This window comes from Pseudoliparis swirei, chromosome 23 (assembly GCF_029220125.1).
Source record: "Pseudoliparis swirei isolate HS2019 ecotype Mariana Trench chromosome 23, NWPU_hadal_v1, whole genome shotgun sequence".
NCBI lineage: Eukaryota > Metazoa > Chordata > Actinopteri > Perciformes > Liparidae > Pseudoliparis > Pseudoliparis swirei.
Window position 1 is genome coordinate 1,801,055 of NC_079410.1, and position 16,498 is coordinate 1,817,552.

At 45.4% G+C, this 16,498-nt stretch overlaps 1 protein-coding gene across 1 annotated transcript; it reads left to right on the top strand.

Annotated features, from left to right (window-relative positions):
- The first annotated feature begins 8,941 nt into the window (after positions 1–8,941).
- jmjd8 (jumonji domain containing 8) lies at positions 8,942–14,162 on the top strand. Its single transcript, XM_056406814.1, has 9 exons — positions 8,942–9,116; positions 9,417–9,512; positions 9,724–9,772; positions 12,113–12,257; positions 12,379–12,447; positions 12,833–12,952; positions 13,035–13,102; positions 13,185–13,319; positions 13,898–14,162. Exons 1-9 carry the CDS (start codon positions 9,016–9,018, stop codon positions 13,976–13,978), a joined length of 864 nt encoding a protein of 287 aa, XP_056262789.1. The 5' UTR covers positions 8,942–9,015; the 3' UTR covers positions 13,979–14,162.
- Positions 14,163–16,498: the final 2,336 nt, after the last annotated feature.

Below are 16,498 nucleotides of genomic sequence, written 5' to 3' on the forward strand. Positions count from 1 at the left end.
CACCTGTCTGAGTGACGGCCAGGCCCGCTTAGTGGCTGCATCTAGAGCTACACCAATAAAGGTTATCAGAATCAGAAACAGTTTTATTGCCAGGAATGTTTACACAAACGAGGAATTTTTTTTGGTGGAAGGTGCAACATTTGGACATGACAAACAAACAACAATCAACACGACAGAAAGACAACAAATAATGTGAAAGTGTTTGGGTGTGTGCTTCAAGTGGTGTGTTTTAGTTAAAAGTGTATGTTACGCGTGGCGTGTGTTTAAGTTAAAGTGCATGCAAATAAAGTGGCATGTGTGTGGAGGAGGCCTCAAGTTAAAGTGCATGTTAAAGTGACGTGTATGGAGGAGGCCTCCAGGAGGGAAGAAGAAGAAGGAGGAGGGAGGAGGAGTGGGAGGAAGAGGGAGGAGGAGGAAGAGGAAGGAGCGGGAAGAAGGAGGAGAGGAAGGTGGAAGAAGAGGTGGTAGTCCTGGGGGTGACAGTCAGTCAGTCCCGGGTTCCATTGATGAGCCCGACTGCCGACGGAAAAAAACTTTTGGTGTGGCGGGTGGTCTTGGTCATGATGGACGCAGCCTCCTCCCGAGGGAGGGACTCGAACAGGAGTGTCCAGGGTGGGAGGGTCAGCGACAATCTTTCTGGCCCGCTTCAGTGACCTGGAAGTGAACAGGACCTGGAGGGAAGGCAGATTGCAGCCGATAACCCTCTCGGCCGAGCGGATGATGCTCTGCAGCCTGCGCTTGTCTTTGGCTGTGGCTGCAGGGTGCCAGACGGTGATGGAGGAGCAGATGATGGACTCACCGATGGCCGTGTAGAATTGTACCATCATTCTCCCTGGCAGGTTGAATTTCCTCAGCTGCCTCAGGAAGAACATCCTCTGCTGGGCCTTCTTGGTGATGGAGCCGATGTTCAGCTCCCACTTGAGGTCCTGGGTGATGATGGAGCCCAGGAAGCGGAGGGACTCCACAGCGTCGACGGGGGAGTCACACAGGATGAGAGGGCGGGTGGGGCTGCATTCCTCCTGAAATCCACAACCATCTCCACTGTCTTTAGAGCGTTGAGCTCCAGGTTGTTCTGGCTGCACCAGGTCACCAGGTGGTCAGTCTCCCACCTGTAGGCGGTCTCGTCCCCACCAGAGATGAGCCCAATGAGGGTGGTGTCATCCGCGAACTTTAGGAGCTTGACGGACTGGTGACTGGAGGTGCAGCTGTTGGTGTACACTGTACAGGGAGAACAGCAGAGGGGAGAGAACACAGCCTTGGGGGGAACCCGTGCTGGTGGTCCGGGAGCCTGAGACGTGTTTCCCCAGCCTCACGTGCTGCTTCCTGTCGGTCAGGAAGTCTGTGATCCACCTGCAGGTGGAGTCGGGCACGTGCAGCAGGGACGGGATGATTGTATTGAAAGCAGAGCTGAAGTCCACAAACAGGATCCTGGCGTAGGTTCCTGGGGAGTCCAGATGCTGGAGGATGTAGTGAAGGGCCATGTTGACTGCATCGTCTACAGACCTGTTGGCTCTGTAGGCGAACTGCAGGGGGTCCAGGAGTGGGTTGGTGATGGTCTTGAGGTGTGACAGGGCCAAGCGTTCAAAGGACTTCATGACCACAGAGGTCAGGCGACGGGCCTGTAGTCATTGAGTCCTGTGATCTTGGGTTTTTGGGGACGGGATGATGGTGGAGGCCTTGAAGCAGGCTGGAACGTGGCATGTCTCCAGGGAGGTGTTGAAGATGTCGGTGAACACCGGAGACAGCTGGTCAGCACAGTGCTTCAGGGTGGAGGGGAGACGGAGTCCGGGCCCGCTGCTTTCGGGGTTCTGCTTTTGAACAGCCTGTTGACGTCTCTCCAGGATGACGAGGGTCGTCGCTGAGGAGATGGAGGGTGCTCCAGAGGTGTGAGCCCCTGATGGGCTGGGGGAGGGTGGGCTGATGGTCTGTGGCTTGTTGATGGGGCTGTGGGGGATTGTCTCAGGACTGCTCCATTGTCTTTCAAAGCGGCAGTAGAACTCATTGAGCTCGTCTGCCAGAAGCACATTGTTCATGGAGTGGGGTGATTTGGGCTTGTAGTTGGTGATCTGCCTGAGCCCTCTCCAGACAGAAGCAGAGTCGTTTGCTGAGAGCTGCTGTTGCAGTTTCTCAGAGTACAGTCGTTTAGCATCTCTCACCGCCTTGCTAAACCTGTATTTTGACTCTGTGTACAGGTCCTTGTCCCCACTCCTGAATGCCTGATCTTTCTGCAGTCTTAGCTTCCTGAGCTCAGACAGTTGTTTGTTCATGAAGGCCCAACCGGGCGGCGTGAGAGAGTGCAAGTAATGCACTGTGTGGCCCTAAATGGGTATGGCGCACATAGCCAGATCGTCCAGGATGGCAGTTTCCTCACGCCCTGGTGATCGCAGGGCGGCAGTAATGCCCCTTTTGTAGAAACTCCTGGGGAAGTCCACATGGAAGAAGCCTGGGAATAACGGCCTTGGAAAGCATAACAGAGCAACCGTCTGTGAAGCATTCTCGGAACCTGACAAAAGGCCTCCCTTAAGTCGACAGACATGAGCCGATCTCCTCTGGAGACCACACGAAGGATGTCTGCTGGGCTCAGCCTGAGAAAGTCAAGATGTGGCGCCCCCGAGTCTGCGGGGTGTGGACACGGTCCTGCGAAGACCAGATAACTGCTGCCTGGTCTAACCGGCTTGCACCGTGCGCTGCTGCGCCTGTAGAGCAGGTCCCTGATTTCACTGGGACAGTAGGGAGGTTGTTCCTACATGCCTCCGACCAGGGTGCCCGCCCGGCCAAACAGCTGGTCTGAACCCTGGAGAGCATTAGGCGCCCAGGTTCTCTCGACGTAAGTGCACATGCCTGCAGCGAAGCATCACTGAGGCTGTAGTCAAGTATGACATAGGAGGGGAGTTGCCGTGTAGTAAGCACGGTAAAATGGTCACCTGAGAACCGACTGGGCTCGAGGGCACCGGTCATCCGGCCTCGGAGTCCCCTTGGGGGAAAAACCGATGGATGCGATAGTCAGCTCAATGGATGGCATGGGACGAAGGCCACATTCGGCCATATCCTGCATGAACGCCGGGGTTCGGTGATCTATCGTAAGATGGTAACCCCTCAGATAGTCTCTGGAGGGGAGACTGAAAAGTTGGCAGGGCCGGGAATGCCCCTGAAGAATGCACTAGCGTGCGTGGGGTTCCGGCTGCTGTATATCCAGCAGTTCCTGTGCCCTGCGAATGACGAACCCGATGGGGCCGTCGACTGCCCCCTACAAGGGGCTATGGCCTGAGGAATGGGAACCAGGCCCAGAAGCATGGGTGGGCCGCTTGTCCCCCTCCTCCAGTAAGGAGATTGGTGGACACTACCACTGGGATGTCCTCCCTTGGGAATGGATCAGCTGTGGGTGGATCTGATGCTTCAGTCCTCCCTGCACTAGGGTGGCGACTTATCTGAGCTAGTTCTGCGGTCAGCAGACCTACTCTATAAGCTAGCCTGCCCGATTGCACTGCTAGGGGAGCCCCTGCGGCTCCTGGCGGGCGCTTGCAACTGGTCGGCTGGCCTGGAGCTGACCTGACCTGTCTGTTGGGGTCCTAGCAGGAGCTAGAGCGAGCGCACTCTGCTACTGCAGCGCAGGTCCTGTGGAGCAGGACAGAGACAGCCCGTCTAGTGAGGGGAGAGCGCAACGCTGCCCTCACTCGTACAGTAGCTGTAGCTGCTGGGGGTCGCAGCAGTAGCACTCCGCTACTGTGGCCCAGGTCCTGTGGAGCAGGACGGAGACAGCCCGTCTAGTGAGGGTATCAGCCACCACTGGCCTCCCTCGTCCGGTAGCTGCTGGGGGTCGCAACAGTAGCACTCCGCTACTGTGGCCCAGGTCCTGTAGGACAGGACGGAGACAGCCCGTCTAGTGAAGTGAGGGCGTCCCAAAAACACCACTGTCCTCACTAGCACGGTAGCTGTAGCTGCTGGGGGTCGCAGCAGTAGCACTCCGCTACTGTGGCCCAGGTGCTGAGGAGCAGGACGGAGACAGCCCGTCTAGAGCGAGGACACCTCTTCAATACAGTAGCTGTGATTACTGGTGCTGTAATTACAAGCATCCCACGAGTAGCCTGGGCGAAAGCCTGTGCTACGGGGGAGCAGGTCCTGTGGAAACAGTCGTAGTGAGAGGGCAGGTCTCTTCGAGGACCCTCTCCACTAGTATGGCAACTGTACTTACTGGTGTCCTCCCAGTCAGCCTGAGCGGGAGCTCTGCGCTACTGTAGACGCTGATCCCGTGAACACGGGTCAGAACCCAGCATGTCTAGTGAGAGAGTGAGAACACACTTCACTCATCTGGTCTGTCAGCATTAGCGTGGCATTAGTTGCCTGAGTGGAGACGCTCTGCTAGCTGTAACAGCGGCGATGTCATGGAGGTACATGTGCAGCATGCATCAGTATCGACTTATAGCCTCCTTAGCGTCCCCCCGGTGAGCCTGAGCGGGACGCTCAGGCTCACCGGACGCAGCGGACGGCCGCGTAGCGCTGTAATCGCCCAGTAGCCAGTAGCCTGGCGCCCACTACTGGGGTCGAGGTCCTGTGGAACAGGAGGTAGCTGTCGGATTTAGCGTAGGCTCCGTTAGCTGAGTGGACACACTCTGCTAGCTATACTGCAGTGGCAATGCTACCAAAGTCAACACACGCTATCCACGCTACAGAGAGGCGGTCGCGCGGTGTAGCAGCACCCGGCGGACGTGCTCCCGTTAGCACACAGTTAGCAGGAACGAGAGCTCTGCTCCTGTGGGATATGCCGTCATAGGCAACAATTGTATTAGATCTCACCCGATTGAAGCTTGGCGGTGAGCGGTGAAGTGAAGAAGACCGAAAAGACTTCCCGTCCGCCGGTCCGCCTCGACGGACCGCCCGTGCTCCTCCTCCTCCGAGGAGGAGGCTCGTCGCAGCCTCTGGACGACGGCTCAACTCCGACCATTTGGTCACAAGGCTCCCGCGAGCTTCAGTTAAACTTCAGCCTTAGCTGATGCCTGCTTGCGTGAAGATGAAAGAAGAATCTCGGGATGACACGGAACTTATACCGGTGGGCGGGTCATCCGAGGTCACGGGTGACTTTGTTGTTATTAATACTCGACCTGCTATGCGCAAGACGGAAGATATCCAGTGCTAAGCACCGCCTCTGGCGGTCAGGAAGGATGAAATAGAACACCAATACAGAAAATACTAACTTTTCATCTTTACAGTTTGAACAATTTCAGTGACTTCAAACAAAGTAATATTTTCTTCAAAGAAAAGAGTGACATTCTTTCACATGATTTCTGAAATTTTTTAGAACATAACAATTCATAAATATTTTTTAAATGAAAATTAGCAGTTTGCTTCAATAGTCTGCAGTAATTTATGGAATTACTGTAATAAGAAAAAAAAGGTAGAAACTAAAAGTACATACTGTAATTCGAACAAATAATTGAGGGGCTAATCCTGCCTCTAGCATCAGGCCACATGTTGTCATCAACATCACATCTAATGTTCTCTCTTGCCACCTGGGGAAGAACCTTCTGGAGAGCCTGATCCACCTGGCAGTCCTCTGGACTCGTGTCCTCACATCCGGCACGCATGGCTTCCAAAAGAGACATTTGGTCTGGTGGGTGGTGACCAAACACTTTTGTTGCAGCCTCAACCCTCAACCTGCCGCTCTCAATGAGACCATGGTTCACGACATGCTCTATAAGTGTAGCCCTTATTTCATCTGGAATAACAGCTCTTTGTCTTCCTCCACGCATCTCCCTCTCCCTGCCTCCCTTCTCCCTCCACAAACCCGTCTTCCTTGTTCCATTTCCAAAATGAGTCTTTCTGAGCTCTACCTATATATACTGTAATATATCTATATATATATATATCTGTGTGTGTGTTCACTAACAAGTCTAAAACAAGACACCTGCTTAGCCTTTCAGCTGAAATTGCAATCACAGTGTTTGAAAGGCACAAGGCTGAAATGTATTCCGTTTTGAATGTGTGGTTCCCATGGTGACAGCAGTGTGTTAGCATTTGAACAAAGTGCTGTAGATCCTCAGTGTTGTGCAGGTTGTGGTTAAAGTCATTAAGTGTTAGAGTTTTGAAAACTATGTTCAAGCAATGAAAAATAAACTAGAGTTTGGTCCACATAGTTACAAGTTAATCAACATGTAATTAAATAACTATTTCACACTTTCATTAATTATTCAGAATGGTTAACTGAAGATATTGAAATGTGTGAAAGTAAGTTAGTCTGGGGGGGTGGGGAAAATATTTGTTTATCAAGAATCTGAAAATGTCTATTTTGCAATGACAGAATCACAGAATCGAGAGAATCTGGCCAGAAATCAACAACCGGGTTAACTACCCGTTGAAAGCTGCATTGGTCCAACTGGTGGATCAGGAGGAGCTGGACATGGAGGACCAGATGACTCGGTTCTGTGTGTCATCTTTGACATGCCAGTTGGCCCAGATCGGTGTTAACCGAACTGTGCAAGCATGGAATGCACACAGGATTCCTGGTATGTCTTCGGGTTGGTCTTTCAAGCCTTTATTAATGTGAATAATTATTTTCAAAATGTTTTACTATTGAATGTTTCTTAAACATGTTTAATCAAATACTAGAAGGAGCATGTTGCAATCTCTCGATTCTGTGATTCTGTCATTGCAAAATAGACATTTTCAGATTCTTGATAAACAAATATTTTCCCCGCCCCCCCAGACTAACTTACTTTCACACATTTCAATATCTTCAGTTAACCATTCTGAATAATTAATGAAAGTGTGAAATAGTTATTTAATTACATGTTGATTAACTGTGTTGCATCAAACAATGCAACGATTAAGTGAGAAGGTGATTCTTGCTGTGTACATGAATATTAAACTTCCCGTCGTCACCACTGTCGCTAACATATCTAGGTTTAATTCTTTATTCTTTATATTGACTAATTAATATTCTTCTAACGTTACCCTGCTATGTGTTTGCATCGTTAAAATACCCCCATTTAATTATTTATTCTTTATATTGATTAATTAATATTCTTCTAAGGTTAATACGAATATGTATCACTGGCTTTTATTTTGACTTCATTTTAAGCACTTCCGTTCTGTCGTTTTTGGTTTCAGACAGCAGAAACGAAATACGGAGGTGGTATTCCGTTTTTCCGTTTTTGGTTTTCAAACGGAAAACGAAAAAACCACGTGATTTCCGTATTCCGTATTTGGAATGAAACGAAAAAACGAAAAAACATTACGTACACGGACCGAGGGGGTTGGGGGGTGCAAGTGACTTTATTTCGTCCCGATGTGCGCGCACACGCCGGCATCCGAGCTCTGCGGCGCGCGAGACGGAGCTCTGAGTCGTGTTAACGCGACACTAGAGACAGAATGACACGCTGCTGGAGAGACGACCAACAACAGACGGACTGGAAGCTCATTCTGCGCATGCGTTAAATGCGCAACAACAAAAAAACTAGTTAAACCTGTAATTGAATTAACTGAGTTAACGCGTTATTTTTCACAGCACTACTTTGAATGTAATGTTTTATTGTGGTATTGATAATGTTATTGAAGTAAAACAAGTCAATACTTTTTCTATGAATATAGTCGTAGTTTTAAGGGTATAATAGTGCATACGATAGTAGATACATGATGTATACATGTTATATATATAGATAGAGATATATATGTTGTATATTCCCATGCTTTAGGCAACATGTACATACATATAATTTATAAAAGGTACAGTATTGTTTGTAAAGTACCAAAAGTGGTGGAGGAAGTATTCAGATCGTTTACTTAAGTACACATTAAAAAAAACAAGTGAAACTACTACTTGTTTTTTTATATATTTCTATATATATACATATTTATTAGGGCTGTCAGCGTTAACGCGTTAATCTATGCGATTAACTTGGCCGCGTTAACGCACTAAAATATTTTAACGCAATTAACGCAACTTTGTTTACTTCCGGTGTTCGTTGAAGTTTTTACACTCCTCTGAGTGTCAAACCGCGGCAGTACGGTTTGACACTGTTTCCGTTTTTAAAACAATTATTTCTCCGTGAAAATAAGGATCATATATGAGTTTAACTCGTGGATGAATCAGTCGGGTTTCCTCCTGCTCCTCCTTCCTCCCGTCTCCCCCTCTGATACTCAGAGGAACGGAGGGGCGACGCGGCGCGGAAAGAACTCGTCACACGAAACCTTCACCGTGATTGGTCAATCCGTTTGTCTGTCAACATTTCGGGGAAAAAACAACCAACACTCAGTAAATCAATCAGGACCTCCCTCCCTCACGTTTTAGGCTCATTAAGCCTGTCAGCCTCAGAACCAGAGAACACGGCGCGAGGACAATGTGCCTCATTACAGAGCTGAGATTGTTCTGGAATGTTTGATGTATAACGCGTGGGGGTGTGTCACATGCAAAAGACTTTAAACGGTGAATTTTGTTGTTGTTGTAAAATGTATAAAATGCCCCCAGCCTCCAGAGGGTGAACGTGACATATGTGAATGTCAGTCAGTTACCAAGGCCACTGGTTCTGCTGTTCAGTGGTAAAGATGACAGGACCAATGGGGTCTCAATATACTTCTTTTTTTTAAACTAATCCGATGTTTCACTGAAGAAACAATTTATCATCCACGATATTAAATACCTCGCTGGCACTTTATAGGTAGGAGCCTCTTAGAAAACACAGCTCTGTGAAGTTTAGTCTTTAAAAAGAAGGAAAACACTTTTAATCGCGATTAATTAATCGCAATTTCAAAATGTGCGATTAATTAGTTAATTTTTTTTAATCCATTGACAGCCCTAATATTTATACATAAAGTACGAGTACACGTCCTTTAAATATGTACTAACCGAGTTACACATGGTTTCTCATAGTTCCCACGCAACTCGAACGCAGCACGGAGTCAGATGATCGTGTGGAGGCTTCTGATTGGCTCTCCACCCGGAAGCGCCATGACGATTGCTTCTCGAGCCGCGCCATGTTGTGCTCGCCGGCTCGCCTCTCGTCCTGGTCCTCAGAGCTCTGAATGGAGGACCCGGCCGCGTCGCTCCGCTGCTGCGCGCTGCTGCTCCTGACGTGTCTCACCGGGCTGGAGGCCGCGGGGCCGCCCGGGGACGGCGGCGGCTGGTGAGTCCGTTACTGCTGCGTCACTTTAAGGCGGGGACGAGCTTTCACATCATATGATGCGCGTGCACACCTATCACGTGATTTAACGACAGGTGGAACGACTTGACTAACTCCACGTTAATCTGACTAAAATAACATCAACAATACGTTAAATATTGATCTGTACGGAATTAAATAAATAAAATACATATATTAATTTTATTTAAAAAATTGTAATATACATTTTTGTAATATATATATTCATGAATGCATACATATTTGAATATTTCTGTGTGTACTTAATGTATTTGCTGTGTTCAGGTCCCTGAAGTCGGAGCTCCGCCTCCAGGATGAAGGTCTCTGTAACATCGACGTGCTGGACGCCTCCGCGCTGTCACACAGGCAGTTCCTGGAGAGGTGTCAACGAACGTTTTAATAACTATATATATATATATATATATATATATGTGTGTCTTTTATAACACAACATCAGATACTTCTGTGTATTCAGTTCATAAAAACTTTGCAGAAACATAAATAAAATGTCCTTAAGTTCAGATGATGATGATGATCTTGTTTGTTTACCTCACGTTGTTTCCCTCCTGCTGATGAGATGTTTGTTCTTCAGATATGCGTTCAACCGGCCGGTGATCCTCCGAGGCCTGACCGACAACACGGTGCGTCATCTTCATCTATACATATCTATATCCAGTGGCGGCTGGTGAAATTTTTTTTTGGGGGGGCGCAGTTTAAATAGCACTCCACAATGAGAAGAAAAGAGGTTTTGAGTAGAATATTGTAACAAAGCTTTATTTCAAGAACACAGTGCTCAACACTGTCCACAACAACGAAACAAACGAAACATTGGATTCAGAAAGAGATGCATCACATTGTACATTGGCCCCACTACTTGTAAAGAAATTTAGCCCGCCTCTCTTTCAAGTTGGCAAAAAAAAAAAATATGCCCGTGCCAAACCATATACACTGCTTTTAAAGTCCAACAGCATTGCTATCATTGCCAAATGTATTGTAATATCTACAAAGTAACAACATATGTTTAGTTTGCCAGCATTAAAAGCAGTTTTCCCTCAAGTTATTTCACCTATGTCCTAAAATGGCCTTGTGTAATTAGATACAGTATATTATCATAAATAAAATGTGTGTATGTGCTGATCTGGAGTCAGTTTGGTAGGATTTGGGTATGAATAAATTATTTCATTTAAAATATGGATTTTTATTTAAAGATATTCATGTAATTTGCATGCAAAATAGGTCTACCCGAACCAAGGACAACAAATTCAACCCCGCGCAACACTTCAAAAGTGGCCCGATTCCGCAGGAAAACCGCGGACCTGGCAACACTGCTCTATGGGCTGAGGGAACATACGGGTCTCTGATCTGCCGAATAATCAATCAGCGTGCACATCTGTGCGCAAAGATTCAGTTTCATCCGCCAATGTGAAGCGGTCATTGCCAAAACGACTGAAATGTTGTATCGATGCAACACACACGTTAGACCAGCGCCTCGAAAAGGGAGGGGCTTCTCTCCGTGATAATGGCGATATATTATATTTTTCACATTAACTTAAGTGGTTGTTGACAGGCTACGGTCTCCACACACATTTAGCGCGTTAACACGGTATATTTACTATTTAAATGATTTGGCATATAATGTTTTTTGACAGGATTTTTTTTTTTCTTCTTCTTCTTTTTTTTTCATCTCCAAATTTTAAGAGGGGCGGCGCACTAGCGCCCCCTATGGACGAGCCGCCACAGTCTATATCTGTATATCTATATAGATATATGACAGGGAGTCACAGGAGAATCAAAGCAAAGACGAATAAGAAAATAAATGTGAAAATGTAAAGAAAACATTAAAAGAAATGAATGTGGAAATACAAATAAGAAAAAACAAAGACGAAAAAAAATATTTAAATATATAAATAATAAAAATGAAATAAACGTGGAAATATAAAGAGAAAATAGAAATTAATGAATGCAGAAAAAAAACACGTAACTATTTTTTATATGTAAAACAATAGATATAGAATAGTTTAAAAAGTAAGTAAATTTAAAAAAGTAGAAATATATAGAAAAAATTGCAAAATAAATGTTAAAATAAAAACAAGTAAATTCAAAAGTTTAAATTTGGATGAATGTAAACTTTTTAATCTCCAGCAGAATGTAAACAAGTGAGGGAAACAAAAAAAGTTGATTGAACACGTCACAACACACTCCTACAGGAAGGGTACACACTGCACTCACACACTCCAGGAAGGGTGCACACTCGTCACTCACACACTCCTACAGGAAGGGTACACACTCGTCACTCACACACTCCTACAGGAAGGGTGCACACTCGTCACTCACACACTCCTACAGGAAGGGTGCACACTCGTCACTCACACACTCCTACAGGAAGGGTACACACTCGTCACTCACACACTCCTACAGGAAGGGTACACACTCGTCACTCACACACTCCTACAGGAAGGGTACACACTCGTCACTCACACACTCCTACAGGAAGGGTACACACTCGTCACTCACACACTCCTACAGGAAGGGTACACACTCGTCACTCACACACTCCTACAGGAAGGGTACACACTCGTACACTCCTACAGGAAGGGTACACACTCGTCACTCACACACTCCTACAGGAAGGGTACACACTCATCACTCACACACTCCTACAGGAAGGGTACACACTCGTCACTCACACACTCCTACAGGAAGGGTACACACTCATCACTCACACACTCCTACAGGAAGGGTACACACTCGTCACTCACACACTCCTACAGGAAGGGTACACACTCGTCACTCACACACTCCTACAGGAAGGGTACACACTCGTTACTCACACACTCCTACAGGAAGGGTACACACTCGTCACTCACACACTCCTACAGGAAGGGTACACACTCGTTACTCACACTCCTACAGGAAGGGTACACACTCGTCACTCCTACAGGAAGGGTACACACTCGTTACTCACACACTCCTACAGGAAGGGTACACACTCGTTACTCACACACTCCTACAGGAAGGGTACACACTCGTCACTCACACACTCCTACAGGAAGGGTACACACTCGTCACTCACACACTCCTACAGGAAGGGTACACACTCGTCACTCACACACTCCTACAGGAAGGGTACACACTCGTCACTCACACACTCCTACAGTAAGGGTACACACTCGTCACTCACACACTCCTACAGTAAGGGTACACACTCGTCACCCTCTCCCTCTCTTCTTCACCCCCCCCCCCCCAGTGGACGTCCCTCTCCAAGAGTACGTGGACGTCTGGCTGAGGCCTCAGTCAGCTGACGTGCTCGGCAGCGGTGAGTTCAAAGACCACACAAAGAAAGTTGTAAAGTTCAGACTCACCAGAAGTTTCTCCTGAAGGTCTTAAAACTCACGTTGGATCAACATGAGTTGGTCCATCTCCCAATACCTTCCTCACTTCCTGTCTGTCGCTCTCAGCTCTGTGGTTCCTACCGAAGACACCGACCTTTAAATAATAAATGTAATATAAATGTATTTATCATATATATATGTATTTATAATTTATATATATGTGTATTTATATATATTTATTTATAATTTATCTTTATAATTTATATATATATGTATGTATTTATATATATGTATATTGATAATTTATATATATATGTATTTATAATGTGTGTGTATATATATATATATTTATGTGTGTACTTCCTGCAGACACTCTGTATTTCTTCGGGGACAACAACGTGACGGAGTGGCAGTCTTTGTTCCAGCAGTACGAGTCTCCGCCGTACGTCCTGCCCCGGACCAGCGGGGCGCTCAGCTTCGGCATCGCAGGTCCGTCCTGCGTCAACAACAACAACAACAACAATAATTATAGCTCATTATGCTGACGTCCGGTTCTGTGGCTCCGCTCCAGGTCCCGGTTCGGGGGTCCCCTTCCACTGGCACGGGCCCGGTTTCTCCGAGGTCATCTACGGGAGGAAGGTGACGCAATGAACCGCTCGTGTCGCGTTGATCTGTGTCCCCGCTCGTGTCACATTGATCTGTGTCCCCTTGTGGCCCTCAGCGGTGGTTCCTGTACCCGCCCCACCAGGAGCCTCACTTCCACCCCAACCGCACCACCCTGTCCTGGGTCACGGAGACGTACCCGCAGCTGCCGGAGGCCGAGGCGCCGCTGGAGTGCACCATCTCCCCGGGAGAGGTAGACGCCTTCTGTACTGGTGCTGGTAAAGGTTCTGGTTCTGGTACCGGTGCCGGTGGATGTACATATATATGTATATATAAAAAAACAAGTAAATATATATATTTAAACAATAAAACAATAGGAAAAATATAAAATAGGTAAATATTAAAAAAAATTGAAATATAAAAAAAAATTGAAGAAAATTTTTAATATTAATAAAAACAGAATTTTAAAAATGTTTAATAAAAATAAAAATAAAATTGTAAATAGTTGAAAAAGGAAAAAAATTGTGGAAGATATTTATATTTTTTACTTTAGATTTTTATTTCAACATCTATTAATATATATATATATTAAAAAGTTAAAATATATTTTGAAAACGTTTAAATAAAAATAATAAAAAGTTAAATATATTTCTTCCGCATTGTTTTATTAACTTTTCTTTAAATTTTGTTTCTATTTCAACTATTTTTAAACTTTTTATTAATATTAAAACTTTAAAAAAACCTTTTCTATTATTTCTATTTAAATTTTTTCTTTCTATTTAAACTTTTTTTAATTTACCTATTTTATATTTTTCCTATAATCTCCATCAGGTTTTGTATTTTCCGGACCGCTGGTGGCATGCGACCCTCAACCTGGAAACCAGCGTCTTCATCTCCACCTTCCTCGGCTGAGCGTCTTCATCGTCTCTCCCTTGTTACATTCCAGCTTTACTGAGATTCCATTTGTTGTTGTTTCTAAATTCAACCAAATTCAATGTTTTATCATAAAGAAACAACAGAAATGTATTTATTGACCAACGCTTGAGGAATTTAAATGTTTTCACATCGTTTCTGTAAATAAAGTGTTTGGGCGACAGTTGTGATCAGAGAGGAAACTCACAGCCACGGTTCATATGTTCAGCTCAAAGCTGCTTTAAAGGCAATATTGCACATGTACAGCTAACCTGAAGCTAACTTTAGAGTAGAGACTGTGTCTGTCCCACGGCCACTTCAATTAAATAAATCAAAAGTAAGCAGAAGAGGAGTCGTACACAATAACCTTATACAAGTTAACACCATTATTTCAGCAGTGCAACAAAATAGGTCTATTAAATGTGGTCTCCTAAATATTCGATCTCTGTCATCTAAAGCTGTGTTACTGAATGATTTAATATCAGATAATCACATTGATTTATGTTGCCTAACTGAAACCTGGCTGAGCCATGAAGAATATGTCTGCCTGAATGAATCGACTCCTCCAAGTCATATTAATACTCACACTCGAGGCACCGGTCGAGGAGGTGGAGTAGCAGCCATCTTTGAATCGAGCCTATTAATTAATCCTCAACCAAAATTACACTCCACCTCATTTGAAAGCCTTGTTCTTAGTCTTTCACATCCAACCTGGAAAACACTACAGCCAATTCGATTTGTGATTCTGTACCGGCCACCAGGTCCATATTCAGAGTTTATATCTGAATTCTCAGAATTTATATCAAGTTTGGTTCTTAAAACCGATAAAGTTATTATTGTTGGAGATTTTAATATCCATGTGGATGTTGATAATGATTGCCTTAGTGCTGCATTCATCTCCTTGTTGGACTCGATTGGCTTCTGTCAGAGAGTACAGAAACCCACTCACAGCTTTGGCCACACGCTTGATCTTGTTCTTACTTATGGCGTTGACATTGAGCATTTGAACGTCTTCCCACAGAATCCTCTTCTGTCAGACCACAACCTCATCACTTTTGAATTTATACTAACGGAGTGTACTCCGTTAGTCAAAAGTTTCTACACTAGATGTCTAACTGATAGTGCTGTAGCTAAATTTAAAGGAGCGATTCCTTCTGTATTTGATTCGATACCACGTCTCAATATAACAGAGGACTCCTGGTCTAACTTTAGTCCGTCCCAGATTGATCATCTTGTTGACAGTGCCATAGGCTCTCTGAGAATGACACTGGACTCGATAGCCCCTCTGAAGAAGAAGACAGTGAGGAAGAGGAGGTTTGCTGCCTGGTATAACCCTCAGACCCGCAAACTGAAGCAAACGTCATGAAAGCTTGAACGCATATGGCGTTCAACTAATCTCGAAGAATCCCGCTTAGTTTGGCGAGATAGTCTTAAAACATATAAGAAGGCCCTCCGTAATGCCAGAGCAGCCTATTACTCATCAATAATAGAAAAAAATAAAAACAACCCCAGGTTTCTCTTCAGCACTGTAGCCAGGCTGACAGAGAGTCACAGCTCTGTGGAGCCGAGCATTCCTATAAACCTTAGTGGTAATGACTTTATGAACTTCTTTAATGAAAAGATTTTAACTATTAGGGACAAGATTAATAATCTCTTGCCCATAACCAGTGCCAATCTGTTCTCAAGTGGAATGGCCTTGGAAACCGCTGTATGCCCTGGTGTATATTTGGAGGGATTTTCTCCTATCAACCGTGACCAATTATCTTCAACGGTTTCTACTTCGAACACGTCTACCTGTCTCTTGGACCCCATCCCGACAAGGCTGCTTAAAGACGTTTTGCCTTTAATTGGCGGCTCTCTATTAGATATTATCAATGTGTCTCTGCTAACAGGCCACGTGCCACACTCCTTCAAGGTGGCTGTTATTAAACCTCTCCTGAAGAAGCCCACTCTGGATCCAGAGGTGTTGGCTAACTACAGACCGATCTCTAACCTCCCTTCCTCTCCAAGATCCTTGAGAAAGTGGTCGCAAATCAGTTGTGCGACTTTCTACATCATAATAGTTTATTTGAGAAATTTCAATCAGGATTTAGAAAACACCACAGCACCGAGACGGCACTGGTGAAAATTACAAATGACCTCTTAATGGCAGCAGATAAAGGACTCCTCTCTGTCCTGGTCTTGTTAGACCTTAGTGCTGCATTCGACACCATTGACCATGACATCCTGTTACAGAGACTGGAGCAGTCGATTGGCATTTCAGGCACGGCACTAATTTGGTTTAAATCCTATTTATCAGATCGATCTCAGTTTGTATGTAAACGATGGCCTCGATAACCACCAACGTTAATCACGGAGTTCCACAAGGTTCTGTGCTTGGACCAATTTTATTTACCTTATACATGCTTCCTTTGGGCAATATTATCAGGAAACACTCCATAAACTTTCATTGTTATGCAGATGACACTCAACTATATTTATCGATAAAACCAGAGGAGAGCAACCAACTCTGTAAAATTC

What these genes read in the sequence shown, in the direction of transcription:
- jmjd8 (XM_056406814.1), top strand. Translation starts at nt 9,016, where the DNA reads ATGGAGGACCCGGCCGCGTCGCTCCGCTGCTGCGCGCTGCTGCTCCTG. An exon ending in CCCGGGGACGGCGGCGGCTG is followed by an intron (nt 9,117 to 9,416) that starts GTGAGTCCGTTA and finishes TGCTGTGTTCAG; the next exon opens with GTCCCTGAAGTCGGAGCTCC. An exon ending in AGGTCATCTACGGGAGGAAG is followed by an intron (nt 13,103 to 13,184) that starts GTGACGCAATGA and finishes TGTGGCCCTCAG; the next exon opens with CGGTGGTTCCTGTACCCGCC.